This window comes from Primulina eburnea, chromosome 15 (assembly GCF_022965805.1).
Source record: "Primulina eburnea isolate SZY01 chromosome 15, ASM2296580v1, whole genome shotgun sequence".
NCBI lineage: Eukaryota > Viridiplantae > Streptophyta > Magnoliopsida > Lamiales > Gesneriaceae > Primulina > Primulina eburnea.
In genome coordinates this window covers 29,930,980-29,948,143 of record NC_133115.1, presented here as the reverse complement: position 1 = coordinate 29,948,143, position 17,164 = coordinate 29,930,980, and the positions used below count along the sequence as shown (strand labels likewise).

General features: G+C 34.7%; 2 protein-coding genes across 5 annotated transcripts; one reads left to right on the top strand and one right to left on the bottom strand.

Annotated features, from left to right (window-relative positions):
- The first annotated feature begins 1,376 nt into the window (after positions 1–1,376).
- LOC140813892 (germin-like protein 5-1) lies at positions 1,377–2,495 on the top strand. Its single transcript, XM_073172684.1, is given in 3 exon segments — positions 1,377–1,667; positions 1,766–1,897; positions 1,900–2,495. Coding segments are annotated over 3 exon segments (663 nt in total). The 5' UTR covers positions 1,377–1,540; the 3' UTR covers positions 2,304–2,495.
- A 7,844-nt stretch (positions 2,496–10,339) lies between these two features.
- LOC140815282 (phytochrome A-like) lies at positions 10,340–15,614 on the bottom strand. Of its 4 annotated transcripts, none has more exons than XM_073174407.1 (7): positions 15,482–15,614; positions 15,340–15,396; positions 15,155–15,196; positions 12,293–14,354; positions 11,306–12,122; positions 10,896–11,186; positions 10,340–10,766 (listed from the first exon to the last, which is right to left on the bottom strand). In XM_073174407.1, exons 4-7 carry the CDS (start codon positions 14,340–14,342, stop codon positions 10,556–10,558), a joined length of 3,369 nt encoding a protein of 1,122 aa, XP_073030508.1. In that variant the 5' UTR covers positions 14,343–14,354; positions 15,155–15,196; positions 15,340–15,396; positions 15,482–15,614; the 3' UTR covers positions 10,340–10,555. The 4 variants fall into 4 exon arrangements, with proteins under 4 accessions (XP_073030508.1, XP_073030509.1, XP_073030506.1 ...); XM_073174408.1 differs by having other exon boundaries at positions 15,478–15,575; XM_073174405.1 differs by having other exon boundaries at positions 15,155–15,396.
- Positions 15,615–17,164: the final 1,550 nt, after the last annotated feature.

Sequence of the window (17,164 nt, the reverse complement as noted above, 5' to 3'; positions counted from 1 at the left end):
ATTTTGACACCCCTATCCCCTATGCTTATCCTTATGCTCATTAGATACAGTCCGGTTCAGCTCATCATATTCATATATCATTTTGGATCGAATAAAATTTATCATTTAGGATTTTTCAATATAATGTTGTTGTACCTTGATTTGATCTCCATTGATCAACTTTAGCAATTAAATTTTGCGTCTATATCAGTCATTGGACCTTGATATCACTTTTCTAATAATCAATTTGAAATAAGAAAAAGAAAACAATTATTTTCAATGTTTACAAATAATTTTAAGTTAACATAATTGAAAATCATTATGCATAATTTGTACATTTATCATATGATTTCAATGGCCCTAATTTGTTAAGCAGCAGATCTTGTTGATCTGGCCAATTATTTTAGTGTACTTCTAATAATTTGTGTTGATTACTCATTCGTGATTTAGACTTGGAGAACAATTTTCAAGTAAGCTTGTTCTACACACAAAATTTTTCAGAAAATCATTCAATATTTAGTCTTTATAAATTATTAAAATATAAAACTATTAGAAAAAAAAATACATTTTTAGTCCTGTTTATTTGTCTTTTTTCGATTTTGAATGGTAAAGTTTCAGTCCTAGTACATTCTATTTATTTTATTTTATTTTTGTTTTTGACAATTTTAATCATTTTTCTGATATGACGCTAATATGACATCAATACAACGCTGACATTTGTGGTGTCACACTAGTATTCATGGTGAAAAATGAATAAAATTTAGAAGATACATGACTAAAACTAAAATTTTATAACATTAAAGAACAAAAATTACGAATATCTACTAAAATTTTGTCCAGCTGGATTCCCACTTAAATAAAAAATAAACAGATAGAGAATTTACATGATTGCATTTAAGATTTTTTGAAATAGTTTTTTATGATAAAAGTTTTGTATTATATGATTATTTAATTTAACATGTATTTAATTACTACTACATGTTATATCTGAATTTGAACTTTATTTATTTTGCTTGAATCTTGAAAATTAAATTGATTTAGCTCGATTGCTAAAATCAAAGTTCAAGTTTGAGTTATGGTTCAAGCTTAATTATCAAGTATCTCTATTCAACAAAGACTCAAATTATGTATGCTCATGAGCTAATTTAATTTTTATGCATTCTAAATCTACTCAAATCTGGAAACTATTGAATTAAATAATTTAAATTCAATCGATGGTAAAATATATTAAAATAAAATCGAAATCAGATGAGACGGTCTCATGGTTATTGCGAGACGTCATTCATAAAAAATTATTATTTTTATACCAAAATTATTATTTTTATTATGAAAATGGACAGATTTGAAATCTAATATTTTTAAGTAACTTTGGGTTTACGAAGCAGGCAACATGTTCACGCCACTTCACGTTCAAACTTTTAGATTCTATATAATCTATCCATTCGTATCCAAAGAAAGACATCCATTCATTCTTCCAACTTCAGCACTTTCTCCTTGCTTATAATTACACCCTTTTCAAGAATTTTTGTTTTTAAACTGTGTGACACGATCGAATCTAGCAATGGCTGCTGCTTCTGCTGTTATGTGCCGAGGGATACTGGTAATCATGGCCGTAATCTTGTTAACCAGCAAAGCTTCTGCTGATCCAGATTTGCTTCAAGATATCTGTGTTGCTGATCTTACTTCTGGTACTTTGTTTGTGAATTTTTCATTTGAATTTCAGCTAAGATTTGTATTTTTTTCGTTCATCGTCGTTTTCGAGTTAATAAAGAGGCAATTCTGACAGATGTAAGATTGAATGGATTTGCTTGTAAGTCAAACGCGACGGCGGAGGACTTCTTCTTCGCCGGCCTAGCTAAGCCCGGAGTAGTCAACAACTCCGTTGGGTCGCTGGTCAACGCCGCTAATGTGATGAGGATTCCGGTCTTAACACACTCGGCGTGTCCATCTCTCGCGTCGACTATGCCCCGGGCGGTCTCAATCCGCCTCACACGCACCCACGCGCCACCGAGATCGTTTTCGTTCTCGAGGGCGAAATTGATGTGGGCTTCATAACCACCGCCAATGTCCTCTTCTCCAAGACTATCAAGAAAGGGGAGGTCTTTGTTTTCCCCAGAGGCCTGGTCCACTTCCAGAAGAACAATGGCAAGGTTGCTGCGGCGGCGATCGCGGCGTTCAACAGCCAGCTCCCCGGCACGCAGTCCATCGCCGCCACATTGTTTGCCGCTTCGCCGCCGGTGCCGGATAATGTTCTGACCAAGGCCTTCCAGGTTGGGACGAAGGAGATCGAGAAGATTAAATCCAAATTGGCACCCAAGAAATGATTAATCAATTCTTTTGTGCAATTAGTAGTCGGCAATTGATGATACTTGTTTTGATTTATCTTTTTAGAAATTTTTAAAAAAATATATATTAAGATGTAATATATATTTTTTAATATTTTTTTGAAAATATGTAAGAATTTAATTTCACTCGGCATGTTCAATAAAGGACGAAGTTTGAATTTCTAGAAGTTATCTAAAGTTTCTTAATATTTTTGAGGTACGAAAACCAAAATTAATATGGTAAATTGAATATTGCATCCTATACATATTATTGCGTAATAATTAAGATTTATATATTATGAACTTATATTTTTTTGTATTAAGTATTAATATAAGTATTAATATATACGATAATTAAAACTTAAATATGATACTACAATTTATGTCGACAACCATGCCTAAAATTTATTGTTTTACGTACATTCTTTTGAGGATGACAATTTTCTTCTAATAGGTCTCTTGTGAGACGGTTTCACAAATCTTTATCTGTGAGACGAGTCAATCCTACAGATATTCACAATAAAAAATAATACTATTAGAATAAAAAGTAATACTTTTTCATGGATGACTCAAATAATACGAAACATGACTCGTGAGATCGTCTCATACCAGTTTTTATTATTTTCTTCACGAGTTTGAGGACCGAGGAGAAACCTGAAACGGATATAGTTATCTTCAATTTTTTCTGGTTCGAGTTCGGAGATATTTTAAAATATCCGAAATAGTTCAAGGTTGCTATGAGCATATTATCCACATCCTCTAACTCGCTCCAAAAATAATATTAATAATTAAAATAATAATATTATTAGTATTAATAATAATAATATTATTATTATTATTAGTATTAATATTAATATTAATAATAATAAGTTTTGGTTCGGATAATCCTCGTACGCACCCCCTTTTGCTCTATTAATATTTTTGAAATATAAATGAAGACGAGATTCGGAAATCGAGGCGAGGATGTGGTAGAGATGAAATTCGAGGACATGAATCGGAATGGTCAACCTGCCCTGTCCCGCACCATTGCTATTTCTAATTTTGTTAATTTTTTTTTTTTATTTTAACAATATGAATGCAACGTATTTAGTTAATTAATTAATAAATAAGAATTTCTTTTTCATCGAAGAAACAAATATTTTGATTCTTAATCTTAAACAATATATGGAAAATATATAACGTTCTGGTTACTTGATTTTATGTATCGGCGAATTCGTTGAAGAAATGAAAAGGCGTAATATTTGAATAGTAAAAGTTAAGGATAAAAAAGTTACGTGCTTATAAAGCAATTACAATGCAAAATGATGAAAGACATGCCAGCTCGTGTTCAATATATATATATATATATATATATATATATATATATATATATATATATATATATATATATAAAATCATTTAATATATAAAATTTCATGAGATGTAAATTATAATCTACAATATACAATTTATTTTTTTCATTTTTTTTTTAAAAGTAATTAAGATAGCACGAGATCGATGTATTAAATACCCAAAACAATTACTGTACATATAGGTAATGAATGAACATAATATTTAATTAATATGTGTGTACGACATATGTAGTATAGCATGAAAACAAAAATGTTTTATTGTACAATAAGAAACATGTCCGAGGAGTTGGTAAACCAATTTGGTAACCATTATGGGATTATATATATCTACCAACTCCACACTTTACTCACTTTATGACTTGCTATTTCCAACTTATTGTGTTGTTTTAACGCGATAATAATTTCAAGATAGTATAATTTCTGCGGAAATATAAAATTCTTATTCAGTGTATCATGTTAGATTGTATTTCCTTAGTTTGTACTTAACTATTATATGATCCAATCGTTTTTTAAATGTATTTACAAGTTTTAGAATTGAAGTTCAAGAAATCTAGCTGGCATTTCTTGCAGCTGGGCTTCTCCAGACTGGATCTGCCACATGTATGTTTTGGATCATACATTCATCATCAAGATGTGAACCTATAACTCTTTTGCCCTCGATCACTTTCAATCGATCAAACTCCATATATACCTCCAAGACCGTTGAAGCTTTATCCAGCCAAATCACTCGTTCTCAACGGCACCTTGACTCCCGGAGACCCCTTGTAATGTCCGGGATTTTATTTGATAATTTGCGATTATTGATTTATAATTTGCTGTAATTATGGACGGAAAGGATCGGATCGGGAAAGACGAGAAAATACATGGAATGTGTGCGAGGAACAATACCCCTCGCGCATATGCGCGACACTGATGCGCGCACATGCGCGAAAGAGGCAGAGGGCCTCGCGCATATGTGCGGAGAGTGTGCGCGCATATGCGCGAGTTGTTCGGAAAGAAAGTGCCATGTCCAGAGAACCTCGCGCATATGCGTGGCGAGGGTGCGCGCATATGCGCGAGCTGCCGAGATGAAGTGTGCGGAGATCAGTAGGTCTCGCGCATATGTGCCGGTTGATGTCGCGCATATGCGCGAGACATGCAGCTTGAAGAAATGTGCCACATGGCTTTGGCATGCAAATATATACGTACAAATATTTTATTCCTCCCTCAGAATCAGCAAGAGTCGAGAAATTGTTGCCAGAAATCCTTACGCCTATTATTTTAGGAATTTGAAGTTTGCGGAAAATTCGTCCGTCAGAATTTCAATCCGACTTCAATACTGTGCTCCTAGTGACACATGCTTCATACAGACGTAAGTTTTCTTAAGTTGTGAGATGTCTTGAAATTATGATATTACCAGAATCGAATATAATTCATATATGATGTTCTTGACATGTTAGACATCATAGAATCGAAGTCAGATTGAGAAACAGATTGATTATAGAATTGTTATGATTTTCAGAGTATATCGATTGATATCGGACATATTTGGATTATTGATTAATTACAGATTGTATGGAATATTGGTTATAGATTGTAATTATTATTTGCTGATGTTGTATTGACCGGGATATCGAGATTGTTCCGTTATGCCGTTAGTTTTGAGTTATATCCAGATTGATCAGATTGGTATTGATTGGAGCAGTATATTGATATTGTACTACTTGATATTGTCATTATCAGATTGAATATTGACATACTTGGAATTCCCAGCAGGAACGTCGTCTGAACTGCAATAAAAGAAAGGTATAAGTCAATGTGGTAGTGAGAGAACGACTCGAGTATGATATACTTGAGTTTCCCTAAATCACATACTTATTGTTATTGTGTGCATTGATTTGAATTGATATGCTTGTTCTATTGATTTATAGAAAGCATGTATTAGACGAGTATTAGTTGAGTGATCTTGTGACAGAGGTGCCGATAGTGATAGAATCGTCACTGGCACATTGCACATTGTCACAAGATAGTGAATTGGCGAAAGTGTCAGAGTCTGTGACGGATAGATCAAGACACTGGATGTTTGGTTATATCAATGTTGAATAGAATTGGAGTTTCTTCTATTACTGATATTCGATATGGAATACCAACGTCTGGAAACCGGGATCCCTTGACTAGGATTGAGTCTAGTCTGAGACGTGGAGTCACGAGACTGATTGACGATTTTATATTGATTATGTTTCAGATTTTGATACATGTTACTGATATCTGTTACACGCTTTTACATTGTTTATATGATTGCATGTTTCGTTGATTTATACTGGGATATATTTCTCACCGGAGTTATCCGGCTGTTCTCGTGTTTGTATGTGTGCATGGCAACAGGTGGGACATGTTCAGGGTCAAGGAGATAAAGAGAGATCGTGATTAGAGTGGAAACTACGGACTCTGATTAGAGATATGGTTTGAACACTTGATATGTTGTCATTAAACCTTATTTTGGATTGATTGTATATAGTATAAGACTTGTACTTTACTTTCGATGTATATAATCGAATGGGTTCCATTACGTTCCGTATTTTATATTATTTTAAAAAAAAATAGACCCTCTTTATTGTAATTGATTAAGAACTTGATTAGCGTCTGGGTCCCCACACCCCTCATGCAATCCAAATGCAAAAAATGTTTGATTATACAACATGGTGATGATAAAGAGGTGGGATAATCAAATGAGTGGGAAGAAGCCGGAGGGAAAAAAAATGAAGCTAGAAAAAAAAATTGAGAAAGAAAGGAGAAGGAAAATATCAGAACATGATAAGGGAAGAGACAGTGGTGGTGGTGGTGGTGGTAATGAAAGCTGCAGCGGAAATAGTAGATTTAGGTTAACCGTAGGTGTAATAGTTTGTTTTTATATTATTTTGTAAAATGATATTTCATTAACTTGATGAAATTTGATCATTTCATGTTGTTCATATCCTTGTACTTGTCTTGTAGTATTTGAATTGCATTAAGGGCTTAGTATTGTCATAACCAGAAATGGAGTAATTGTAGACCGTAATCTCTTAGTTTTGGTGATAACAAATAATATCTAATTTTCATACGATCCAACCATCTTTAAATGTATTTACAGGTGTTGGAACCGGAGCTCAATAAGTCTAACCACATTTATTGCAATCGAATTTCTCCAGACCATATCACAGTGCACATTCAACCGGACCAGACTACTTTAGTATTACAATTGGACATATTCTTACCCAACCACACTCTGTAAGTCTCAGTTCATTTGGTCTTCGAGAAGGACTTCAAAAGTTCAATGTTATATATCCTGTCTACCAAATCTGTTATATGTCATAAGATCTTTTTGATCAATCATGCACAAGAAACAAGGCTATCAAAAGATCAGAATGTATGTCAATGAGATAGAAAGTTGATGCAGTCTCTCTATCATCAGTATCAACTTTTCTGATCAGTTGGTTACCATTTTTGGCAAGACACCAACAAATCATTTAATGCACCCAACCCTTCTATGATTCTAGAAATATCTTAGACAAAGTTATTTTTGCATATAAGAATCCAGCAACCATAAATTGAGAATGCTTGTATTCATTTGAAAGGAGCAGAACTACTCACAATTCTACAAGCTCTCAGCTTTTACAAGATTTTTTGTCACACTTATTTGAATTATTTTAGTGTGTTATATGTGAAAATCTTAAAGCATGTGTTCGGATAAGATTTTTGTAAAAGTTTTTTCTTCAAGTATAGTTTAAAAAAATCAATTTATATTTATTTTCTGATGTTTTTATAAATGAAAGCAATGATGAAAATCAAAATAACTAATTCTTTTTATTGAAAAAACATTTTTTTTGAATGATTGTCAAAACACATATTGTTCTTAAAACAACTTTTAAAATATTTTATATTTTAAAAAAACACATTAAAAAAATATTTTATAAATATTTATCCAAAGGGATATTTTTTACGTTTTATTGTGTCAGTCATAATATTAATAATGTATATAATTAATTAATAATACAAAAAATATTAGAGAAGTGTATTCAAATAAACGAGTCAACGACTGTACAATCACTCGCATACACCAAGTAACTGGTATATATTAATTAACAATATATTTATTTACTCCAATTTTCGGAATACGAAATCTTACGATATACTACTATCAAACATGATGATAGTCCGGTCCTGATCGGATATGATGAATGATGATAACAAAGGGTATTATCCATCAGTATTGATTGGTATCCTAATCAGGCATATGATCATTTATGTGTTGGATAAGATTTAAATAATTTTGGTTATTAGTGCACGGGGCCGATCCTAACAATATTTGGGTCTGAGTCTAACTTTTAAAAAGAGGACTCCGAATCATAATGTGTGTTCATATTTTTTTCGTTCCATAGCAATACTTTAAATTAAATCAATACGTCAAAGACAATATAAAAAACTAAAGGAATAAAATATCAAACATGTCTAAAATGATCACTAAAAAACAACCCGCCTAATAGTTTTAGAGCTAAAAATACTAATCAAGTTGTTCAGTAATTTCTTTGTCAATCGATAACATAGCCAACACATTCAATCTTTCTCGTGACATGGTTGATTAGAGAAAAGTTTTGATGAGCTTTATCTTTGAGAAACTTCGTTCTGCATTTGCTACTTGACCATGACAGTCAACAAGATTTTATTAGCAATATGAGTATTTGAAAGCCGGTTAAGTATTACATCCACCAAAATTTCAGTCAAAAAGCGTAGATTATAGATACCATATAAAGCCCCGAAAAAAGTAAAAAACTACAATAAAAAATTAGAAGCCCGAACAAAGCAAATACAAGAAAATAGACTTACAGCTCTTCACGGGTTTTTCAATCAAACCTAGAGACGACGCAACGACTGAAGTCGATTAAGGCTTGTCTGCAGATGAATATTGGGGAATAAATCGATAACATGCTAAGTAAGTTTCATTTAATAAATACTTGGTTTGGGCTATCTAATAACTAGTATTATATATAATATTTTTTAAAAGAAATTTTTGGGCTCCAAAAAAGAGATGGGCCTGAGTAATTGGACTCATTTGCCTCCTAATAGGTGTATTTACGTTGAAAAAACATTAATAGAGGTATTTTTTTGGAAAATAATATTATTGACACGATCCATTAATGTTACATTTGTATTGATAAATTTTAATGATAAACTTCAAATTGATGATTTTCAATTTCTTTGATTTGTTTGGACAGTCGATCACAAACCCGGATATAGGAGGAGTGTTGGTGATAGCCTAACACCGTAAAAAATATATTATCGTTGGTGTTAGGCCTGTGACAACCAAACCAAATATTGAGTCACACCTCTACCCATGGATATTAGTTCAAACATGTCAACGTGAAATGCTTGCTTTAAGTGACGCGCTCATCTACGCTCGGGTGTAGTGTCGAATGAGCAGGCGCATTGCAGTAGCAACCGGTTGCAATGATAAATAGGCAAAGGTTCTCGCACCTTACTGGACTGAGGCGAGTAAAGAAGCTAGTTCAAACTAGAAATATGAAGATTATATAGCCTCTTGGAAATAACAATATTGACAGTAAAGTCAATAGAGTCAGTGGATGTCATGCAAAGAAGGAAGATAAATATAGCTCGTCTTTAGGAGACAAAGCGGAAGGGAAGCAACATTGAGAAATTAGGAGAATGTTTCAAAATTTTCTATTTAAGAACAAATAAACTAGAAAATGAGTGAAAATACTAGTGGATAAATCCTATAGGGATGCATTTGTTGCGCTTAGGAGGTTCGGAGATAGAATTTTGAGTACCACTTTAGCCTTAGAACTCGATATTTGTCATATTATTAGTGCATATATATCGCAAGTGGGATTAGATGATGAGACTAAGAAGGATTTAGGACTCTTTAAGAGATGTAATTAGTAGAATTCCTCGTGAGGAAAAGATCTTATTAGACAGAGATTTAAATAGTTATGTAGGTAAGGATAGCGTTGGGTATGAGTAAAGACCGAGCCAGAAAATGGAGGTTGGAGGGCCAAAAAAAATTTAAAAATCTGTATAGGAAAGTGAAAAAATATAATTATTTTTAGATTCCTAATCAATTAAATTAATAGATTGGGGTTGGGAGGGGCTGTCGTACCGACCCACCCTTGGATTTGTCACTGGGTATGAGAGGGTTCATGGAAGTCATAGTGTTCAAAATAATACAAGGGTTTCTATTCTAGACATTTCCTTAGCTTGTTATCTTGGAATAGTAAATACTTTATATAAGAAGATAGAGAGTCATTTAATAACATTTAGGAGTGGACATAATATAAGTCAAATTGATTACTTTCTTTTAAGAAGACGTAAACTAAATAGTTGTAAAAGTTGTAAGTTCATACCAAAAAAATGCTTAACTACCTCCAATACAGTGTATTATCTCATATCTTTGTCATAAGAGTAGAAGCAAATAAACAAATATCAGATTAGGCCGAGAATCAAATGGTGGGCTATGTATGAGGATGTAAGGCTTAGGGATAAGACCGATACATCTGAGTTATTTGAACTCATGGCTAAACATATAATTTAACTTATTTTAGAATAATTTGTCTCACAAAATAAGACGCATTAATATCGTTCACTTTATATGAAAAGAAATATCCTATCGATATGATATTATGGGCATTTTGGATAATATTCAGCCAACTTAGATTAAAGTTGCGTGGTTTCACCTTGTGAAATTCAATATCTACACTGTTAGAAGAACAGCAGGAAAATAAAAACCAGCACTTCTCATCTACTTTCAAAAACAAGTGTCTGGGTGGCTTCAAACGTAGGTTACATATTTACAACATGGATTTGAATAAAAGTCAAAAGAACAGCGTGATTACAGTTCGCTCTAAAACGTCAAAGGACAACTAGCTTTCGTCAGGAGCGAGGTCTATTCGAGATTGCAAGCTCAACAGAGACGATGAAAGTGGCTCGCCCTGCCTCCCTAAGATACTGAACATCCCCATTCATAAGCTTCAACAGTTTTCTACTGATAAAAAGGCTAATCCCCTCTTCAGTTGCATCTGCTTCGTCACCGAACATTTGGTTCAATAATTCTTGAGGCACTCCTTCACCGCTGTGTCTTATCCTACATCACAAGGTCAGTCCCAATATGTAGTCTTACCATTCAATGAGAAAAAGGCAAATCATCATAATATGAGTCTGAGAAAGGAAATTTTAACTTTCATTATATCAGATTATAGTTTTGAGCGTATACCTGAATTCCAAGTGGCCGAGCTGTACAGATTCTCCGATAGAATCTTTTGACAAAGTGGCGGCAACACCAAGCCGGCCATGGCTTGGTGTGAAAGTAACAGATGTCAGCAGAAAAGAAGTCAAGATTTGTTGAAGCCTTATACTGTCCCCAAATAGTGTTTCATTCGAGATATTTGGAGTCAAATTATCGACTATTGTAATTTCCTTTTCGTGGCTCTTCAGCATGACTTGACTTATGGAAGCGATCAAGACCTCATGTAGCTTAAACTCCACCATTTCAAGATCCAAGTACCTAACAAGTGATGGAATAAAATTCTGTTAAATGAAGTATGCGTCTATGGAACAAGAAATCTCCCAAGAAAAACGATACACATGATGCATATGAAGATTAAATAATGTTTTTTAATTTACCCTCCAATAATCTGATCAAGATCTGTGTCGTCAAGAACTTTGTCAAGCTGACTTTGACAGAAAACACTTGTCTGCAAAATCTTTCTCTGCTCCTCATCTAGTTCGGTTCCTTCCATCAACTTCCGTGAAAATATAATCCCAGACAGAGGATTCTTCGCCTCTCTTCGAATATAAGCCAAGACTCTCGATCTCTTAAATGCAGTTTGCTCTGATAACCGTTGAACATGAAGCGCTTGTTGAAGCTCTTGACTTGCAAGCTGCAGGAAGCAAAACACTCCGGTAATGGCACCCTCTAGATCCAACTTTTTGCTCACACATATTAGGCATTCCACGTACTTTCCACTCCTGGAGAAAAAACCAAACGGTAATTTTTCAATGTCTTGACCACTCACAGCACTGTTGAGTACAATACCGAGATTTACATAGGTTTCTTGATTCTTGACACGGCAACAAGCGTTGTTTGCCCCGAAGACCTCTCCCATGAGCATTTTATTGATCACATCATCTCTAGACCATCCCGATACTTTTACCATTGCGGGATTCCATTCCGAACACCACCCGAATTCGTCAGTACCAAATATTGGCGGGATCAATGGATTCGGGTTTTGCACGATGGATCTATAATCTCCCTCTATTCTTGTAAACTTATCTGTTATATTCTTCTGTGCGGTTATATCATGAGCAATAAAACACACTCCCACGACATTCTCCCGGACATCCCTGCTCGAGCAAGCATTGACAACTAAGGTGATTGGATAGGATTCGCTATTTGACCCATATGACTTGATCTCAAATTGCACATTACGTTCTTCTCTTCCTGGTAGAAAAGGAAAATAGTTTAAATTTTACCAGTTCATACACACATGAAAGGGCCCATATCAGGGAAAAATGGATAAAAAGTATGACAAAGCAGGCATTTATTATGATTTATTCGGGTATTTACATTATCATATGGAAAGAATCATGTATCAGTTCTTGAATTCATACCTTGAAGTGCCAATTCCAACATCTTATTCACTGTATCTGCAGAACCTTCTTCAACAAGTTCAAGCAAATGCCGACCAATTGCTTTATTGACAGGCAGATGAGTTAAATCGGCAATTTTCGTATTCCAGCCAGTAACCTGCCCATCTACATTAACTGCCAAGATAGGAACGGAGGCAGTTTCAATTAGACGTACCATCTCAGAAGTCACTGCTTCAAGCTCCTGTATTCCATCGATTCTCAGGTCTGTAAGCCTTGTATGAATTGCCTTCGAGTCTGTATCCATTGCCACTGAATCTTTACACGAATTTCTTATAATTAGCTGCAACGAGTGGATTGCATCCATCTCATAGTCTTTCCAAGGTGAACTCCGCATCTTCACGACTTCCAAGAACGCATTAAATGACGACCTAGGATGCAACTTTGACCCATCGTCTCTGTCACCAGGTTCGTGCTTAGCTCCACCCCACCGAATTTCGGCAGCAGTGTGCGCTCTGAACCAGAAAAGCCAGTCCTTGTCATTCAACTTTACAGCTGCCATTCCACAGACAGCGTTTCCAAGAGCTAAAGCTCTAGGGAAACCAGCATCATACAAGCTATCGGTGCTCAAACCTGTTGAGTCCCTGTGGTATTCTTCTAGCCAAGAAACTATATCTCGAAGTTGAAAGTCAGTTGGAGTCGATCCTAATCTGTAGTTTTTATCCTTGTACAGTAACACGGCCCCATCACATTTCACAAGATCCATTACATTAGGACTTTGGGACACAATACCTAAGGGCGCATCTCGCAGCAGCATGTCACACAATAGCGTCTGAGTCCGCAAAATATTCTTTTCTACCATTTGATTTTCCAATTCTAATTCCTTGTTAACATGTATAGCAAACACCTGAGCGAGAAATTCACATGCATATCGGAGAGGGAAAGGAACAAATCTTGGAGTAGTGTTATGGCAAACCACTAATCCCCAAAGCCTTTTTCTCTTTTGCGGCAAAGAAGAATCTGGACCCTCTTCATCTCCCTCATTTACTACAATTGACATCACTAGGGATGCGATTGAATTCATGTTTTCCATGTACTGTGCATGGCAACCATGAGGGGCTCGAAGGGTCGAGCCGCACAAAGTAAGATCAAACGACAGTTTATCATCTTGAATCACATTTACATGATTTGCTCGACAATCACAGATCATTCTTACCTTGTTCTTCATGAACAAGAAACGGGCAGCTTGCGGGATATCAGTTGCTGGGTAATGCAAGCCGAGGTATGGTTCAAGCCCCGGTTTTTTTACCTCGGTGATCACTTCTCCATGATCATCATCATGAAACTTATATATCATTACCCTGTCATAACCAGTGAGTTCAAATATTTCTTGAGCCATGGTGTCGCATAACCTTTCCAAGCTCCCACTCGGTAAGGACTGCAGTCGAGTGATAGCTTTGGCTGCAAGCTTATACGATTGTAAAGCTCCAGCGGCAGTCATAGGAACGTCTTGAGGCTTCACAGGCTCAAAGTCGATGACTAAACTACCCGTAACTCTATGGATTATGGCATAAAAAGGCTTTCCTGAAGTTTTGCAATGAACCAAGACTGGGTTTAACAAAGAAACCTCTCCAAATCCTAATGCCTTCTGCAAGGCCGAAGCACTAGGACCCGTAAAAATTGTTTTGATATCAATTCCCATTTCAAGAACCGGGTGATCACCGACACTTGGAACAGCATGGCTGCCCGTTGTAAGCATTTCAGAAGCATTGTCACTATAGGCAATCACTCGGAACGTTTTCTCATCCAAGGCCAATAGACATCCAAAGGGCTGGATCCGTTTACCTTTCTGTATTTGATGGAGATAAGCGGCAGTAACTTTGTCAGACTTGGGCGTTTTCTCTTCGGAGGAAGAAGTTCTAACACGTACCGACCTCGAGTAGTCAAATGAACTGCCAGATTCCTCAAAGTTTGCTTGGAGCTTTGCATCTATAGATGTCTGTGCAATTATCCTTGCACCATGCCTTGGTCGTGCAGAATTTGTTGAAGATTGGCCACGTTTTGAAGATGACATTCTATCTTAAATCTGATAAAGTGCGAAAAAATCGTGAGAAAGACTAATCAAATTGTTTCTTTGGTGCAAAAAAACCCACCAGTTGGATTAATGGAATTCTAGTAATCCATAAGGACAAGACATAAAATTCCTCCACAATAAGACGATAATCGAGGAACAAGAACAGGCTATCATATTGTTATTACTACACCACTACAGAGGGCCAACCGCTGAAGCTTTCTTTTTCTAGGATTACCAGTTAGAGCCTCTTTCACCACAAGGGCGGATCCAAAAGGAGCTAACCCCTTGAAAACAATTTATTTGGAAATTTTATTTATAAATTTTCCAGAATTATGAGTTTCGTCCCAGAAATCTATAAAATCACCACTCATTCCCTCGTCGCATGTTGCCTCCTGTTCCGAATTTCCGTTTCCGTCCAGTCTTCACTACACAGTTCAAACTACGACATAACAGTCTTTTTACCCTAATCCATTAAAATCAGAGCTCGTCATTAACATTAAAATAGAAATTCAAGACCAAACTACAGGAAATATATGCCCGGAGAAGGAATCCATTTTCAACTAAAAAAATATGTATTCAAACTTCAAGCCTGGTATCTTGAATTCACTGTGTAATACTGGTTACGCATGCTTATCAGACACTAACCTTCCATACGCTCGTGAAATTAATATAAAACCACCAATTCAAAAGACAAAAAATATTCTAAAAAACTAAAACAGAACGTAATTTCAAAAAGCAGATAACAATAAATATTCACCAAAGTTACTAAAAACAGAATCATGAAATAAATAATTCGAATCAGAAAGACTGACCACTTTATATGAACCCGCAGATGCCAAGAAACAAAGCTCAAGCTGTAAGAAGAAATCAAGAAACAGTGAAGCCCAAAACAAATTGAAGCCCTCCAAATTAAAAAATCCCAAAAACCCAATTGTGCCAACTGAAATTCAATCCCAATAAGGTGTAAAATCTGAGCTCAAACCCCTCAAGATTCCACCTTTCAAAATCTTGATCGACTCCTCCTCACTTGATGGCCAAAAATAAGCACAGATTGCTGGAAAACAAACCATTTTAATCAGGGAGGAAAAAAGGAAAATAAATATCTTGCCAAATTTAAAGTTGAGATAAAGCTTACTCACGACTGTAAAAGTACTTCTCAAAGTAGAAGTAAAGATACCACCAAATACAGTCACGAAGGAGAACTCTGTGTTATCCGAAACTGGGTAATCGTACAACTTGGCCGTATAATAATATATAAATACACACACACACACATATATATATAATAATAATAATAATAATATAAAAATAAGCACAATATATATATAGAAATAATAGTTTCCCTTGACCAGTGTCCGAGAAATACATTTCCATTAATAGAACATTTACAGTTAGGGAAGCTCTGAACAATTACTGTGGTTGTTAACTAGCGATGAACGAACAATCAAAGCTGGAAAAGACTGCAGTTTCAAGTTTGTACATTTTTTTTAAAAAAAATATTATAAAATTTATATTTTAAGCTTAATCCTCCTGCAGGTAACACTTGATTTATCCAAATATTTTATCAAACTATAGTTCTATGAATGTAAAATTCCGTAAATGAAATTTCTCGACAAAAGCGCGCTTGTAATAATAAAAAACTCACAATATATCATTTTTATAGGTTGAAAATTAACGATTGTTCGATACAAAAAGACCGTGTGCATGATGATATAAGAGTTTCTTAATAAATACACTGGTTCTGTTTGTCTTATAAAATTGATCATCATCAATACGGAACCAAATCCGGCTTAATCCGATACATTGGTTCCGAGATAATTAGATAAACCAAATCCAACTCGATATTGATTGCTTGAAACACTATCTTAATTTAGCGAGTTGAATGCTATTTTAGCAAATTTGTCTATAATTATATAACATATTTTATTTTTCTAGCATGAGTCAATTTATTTCCAATCCGGTTCAGTTCAGTGTCAATTGGAATTGGATTACACTTCCAAGGCGGAACAGGTCCAATCTGGCATACCATTGGATTGGTCCAACTCCGTTATCCCATATTTTAAAACCATTCCGATCCAATTTAATATATAAAACACAAACTTCTACAAATTTTTTTTATAAATCAATCTTGTGATCTTGCTCGACTCATGAAAATATTATTTTTTTACTTCAAACTTATTATTTTTCATTCTAAGTATTATTTAGATTCACATATCTCACAGATATATATATGTGAGATCGTCTACCCACGATATATAACTGATGAGTGAGTCCCAGTTGGTGCAAAGCGGGTAATCAATGAGATATGGAGATCACGTGATTGTTATGCAGAAACCCACATGAAGAGGTGTGTCGTTATGGTTATGTTTTGATGACGTGTATGTGTGTGTGTCTATATATATATATATATATATATATATATATATATATATATATATATATATATATATTCTGCACTCTCACGTTTATATGAATATCGATTAAATGATACTCATATATTAGATGTGTATATAATTTGGATCAAGGTTTCAACTATAAATTCGATAACATAGATAAATTTTAAGGAACGACTCGTCGATTTTTAAAGGAAAATATTAGGCTACAAATTTAAAAAATTAGAGAAATAAAATTGATAATTATTACCAAATAAAGGGATAGAGATTTGTTTTGAAGTAGACGCCATGCCTCAAATTGCTACTCAATTCCAAATTTTTGTGGATACAATTGTGTGAGAATTTAGATTTGAAAATGAATTGATGTAAGAATACGATAAAGATAGAATTGTCGAGAATCTGACAATGCGCGCATTCTAGAATCTGACA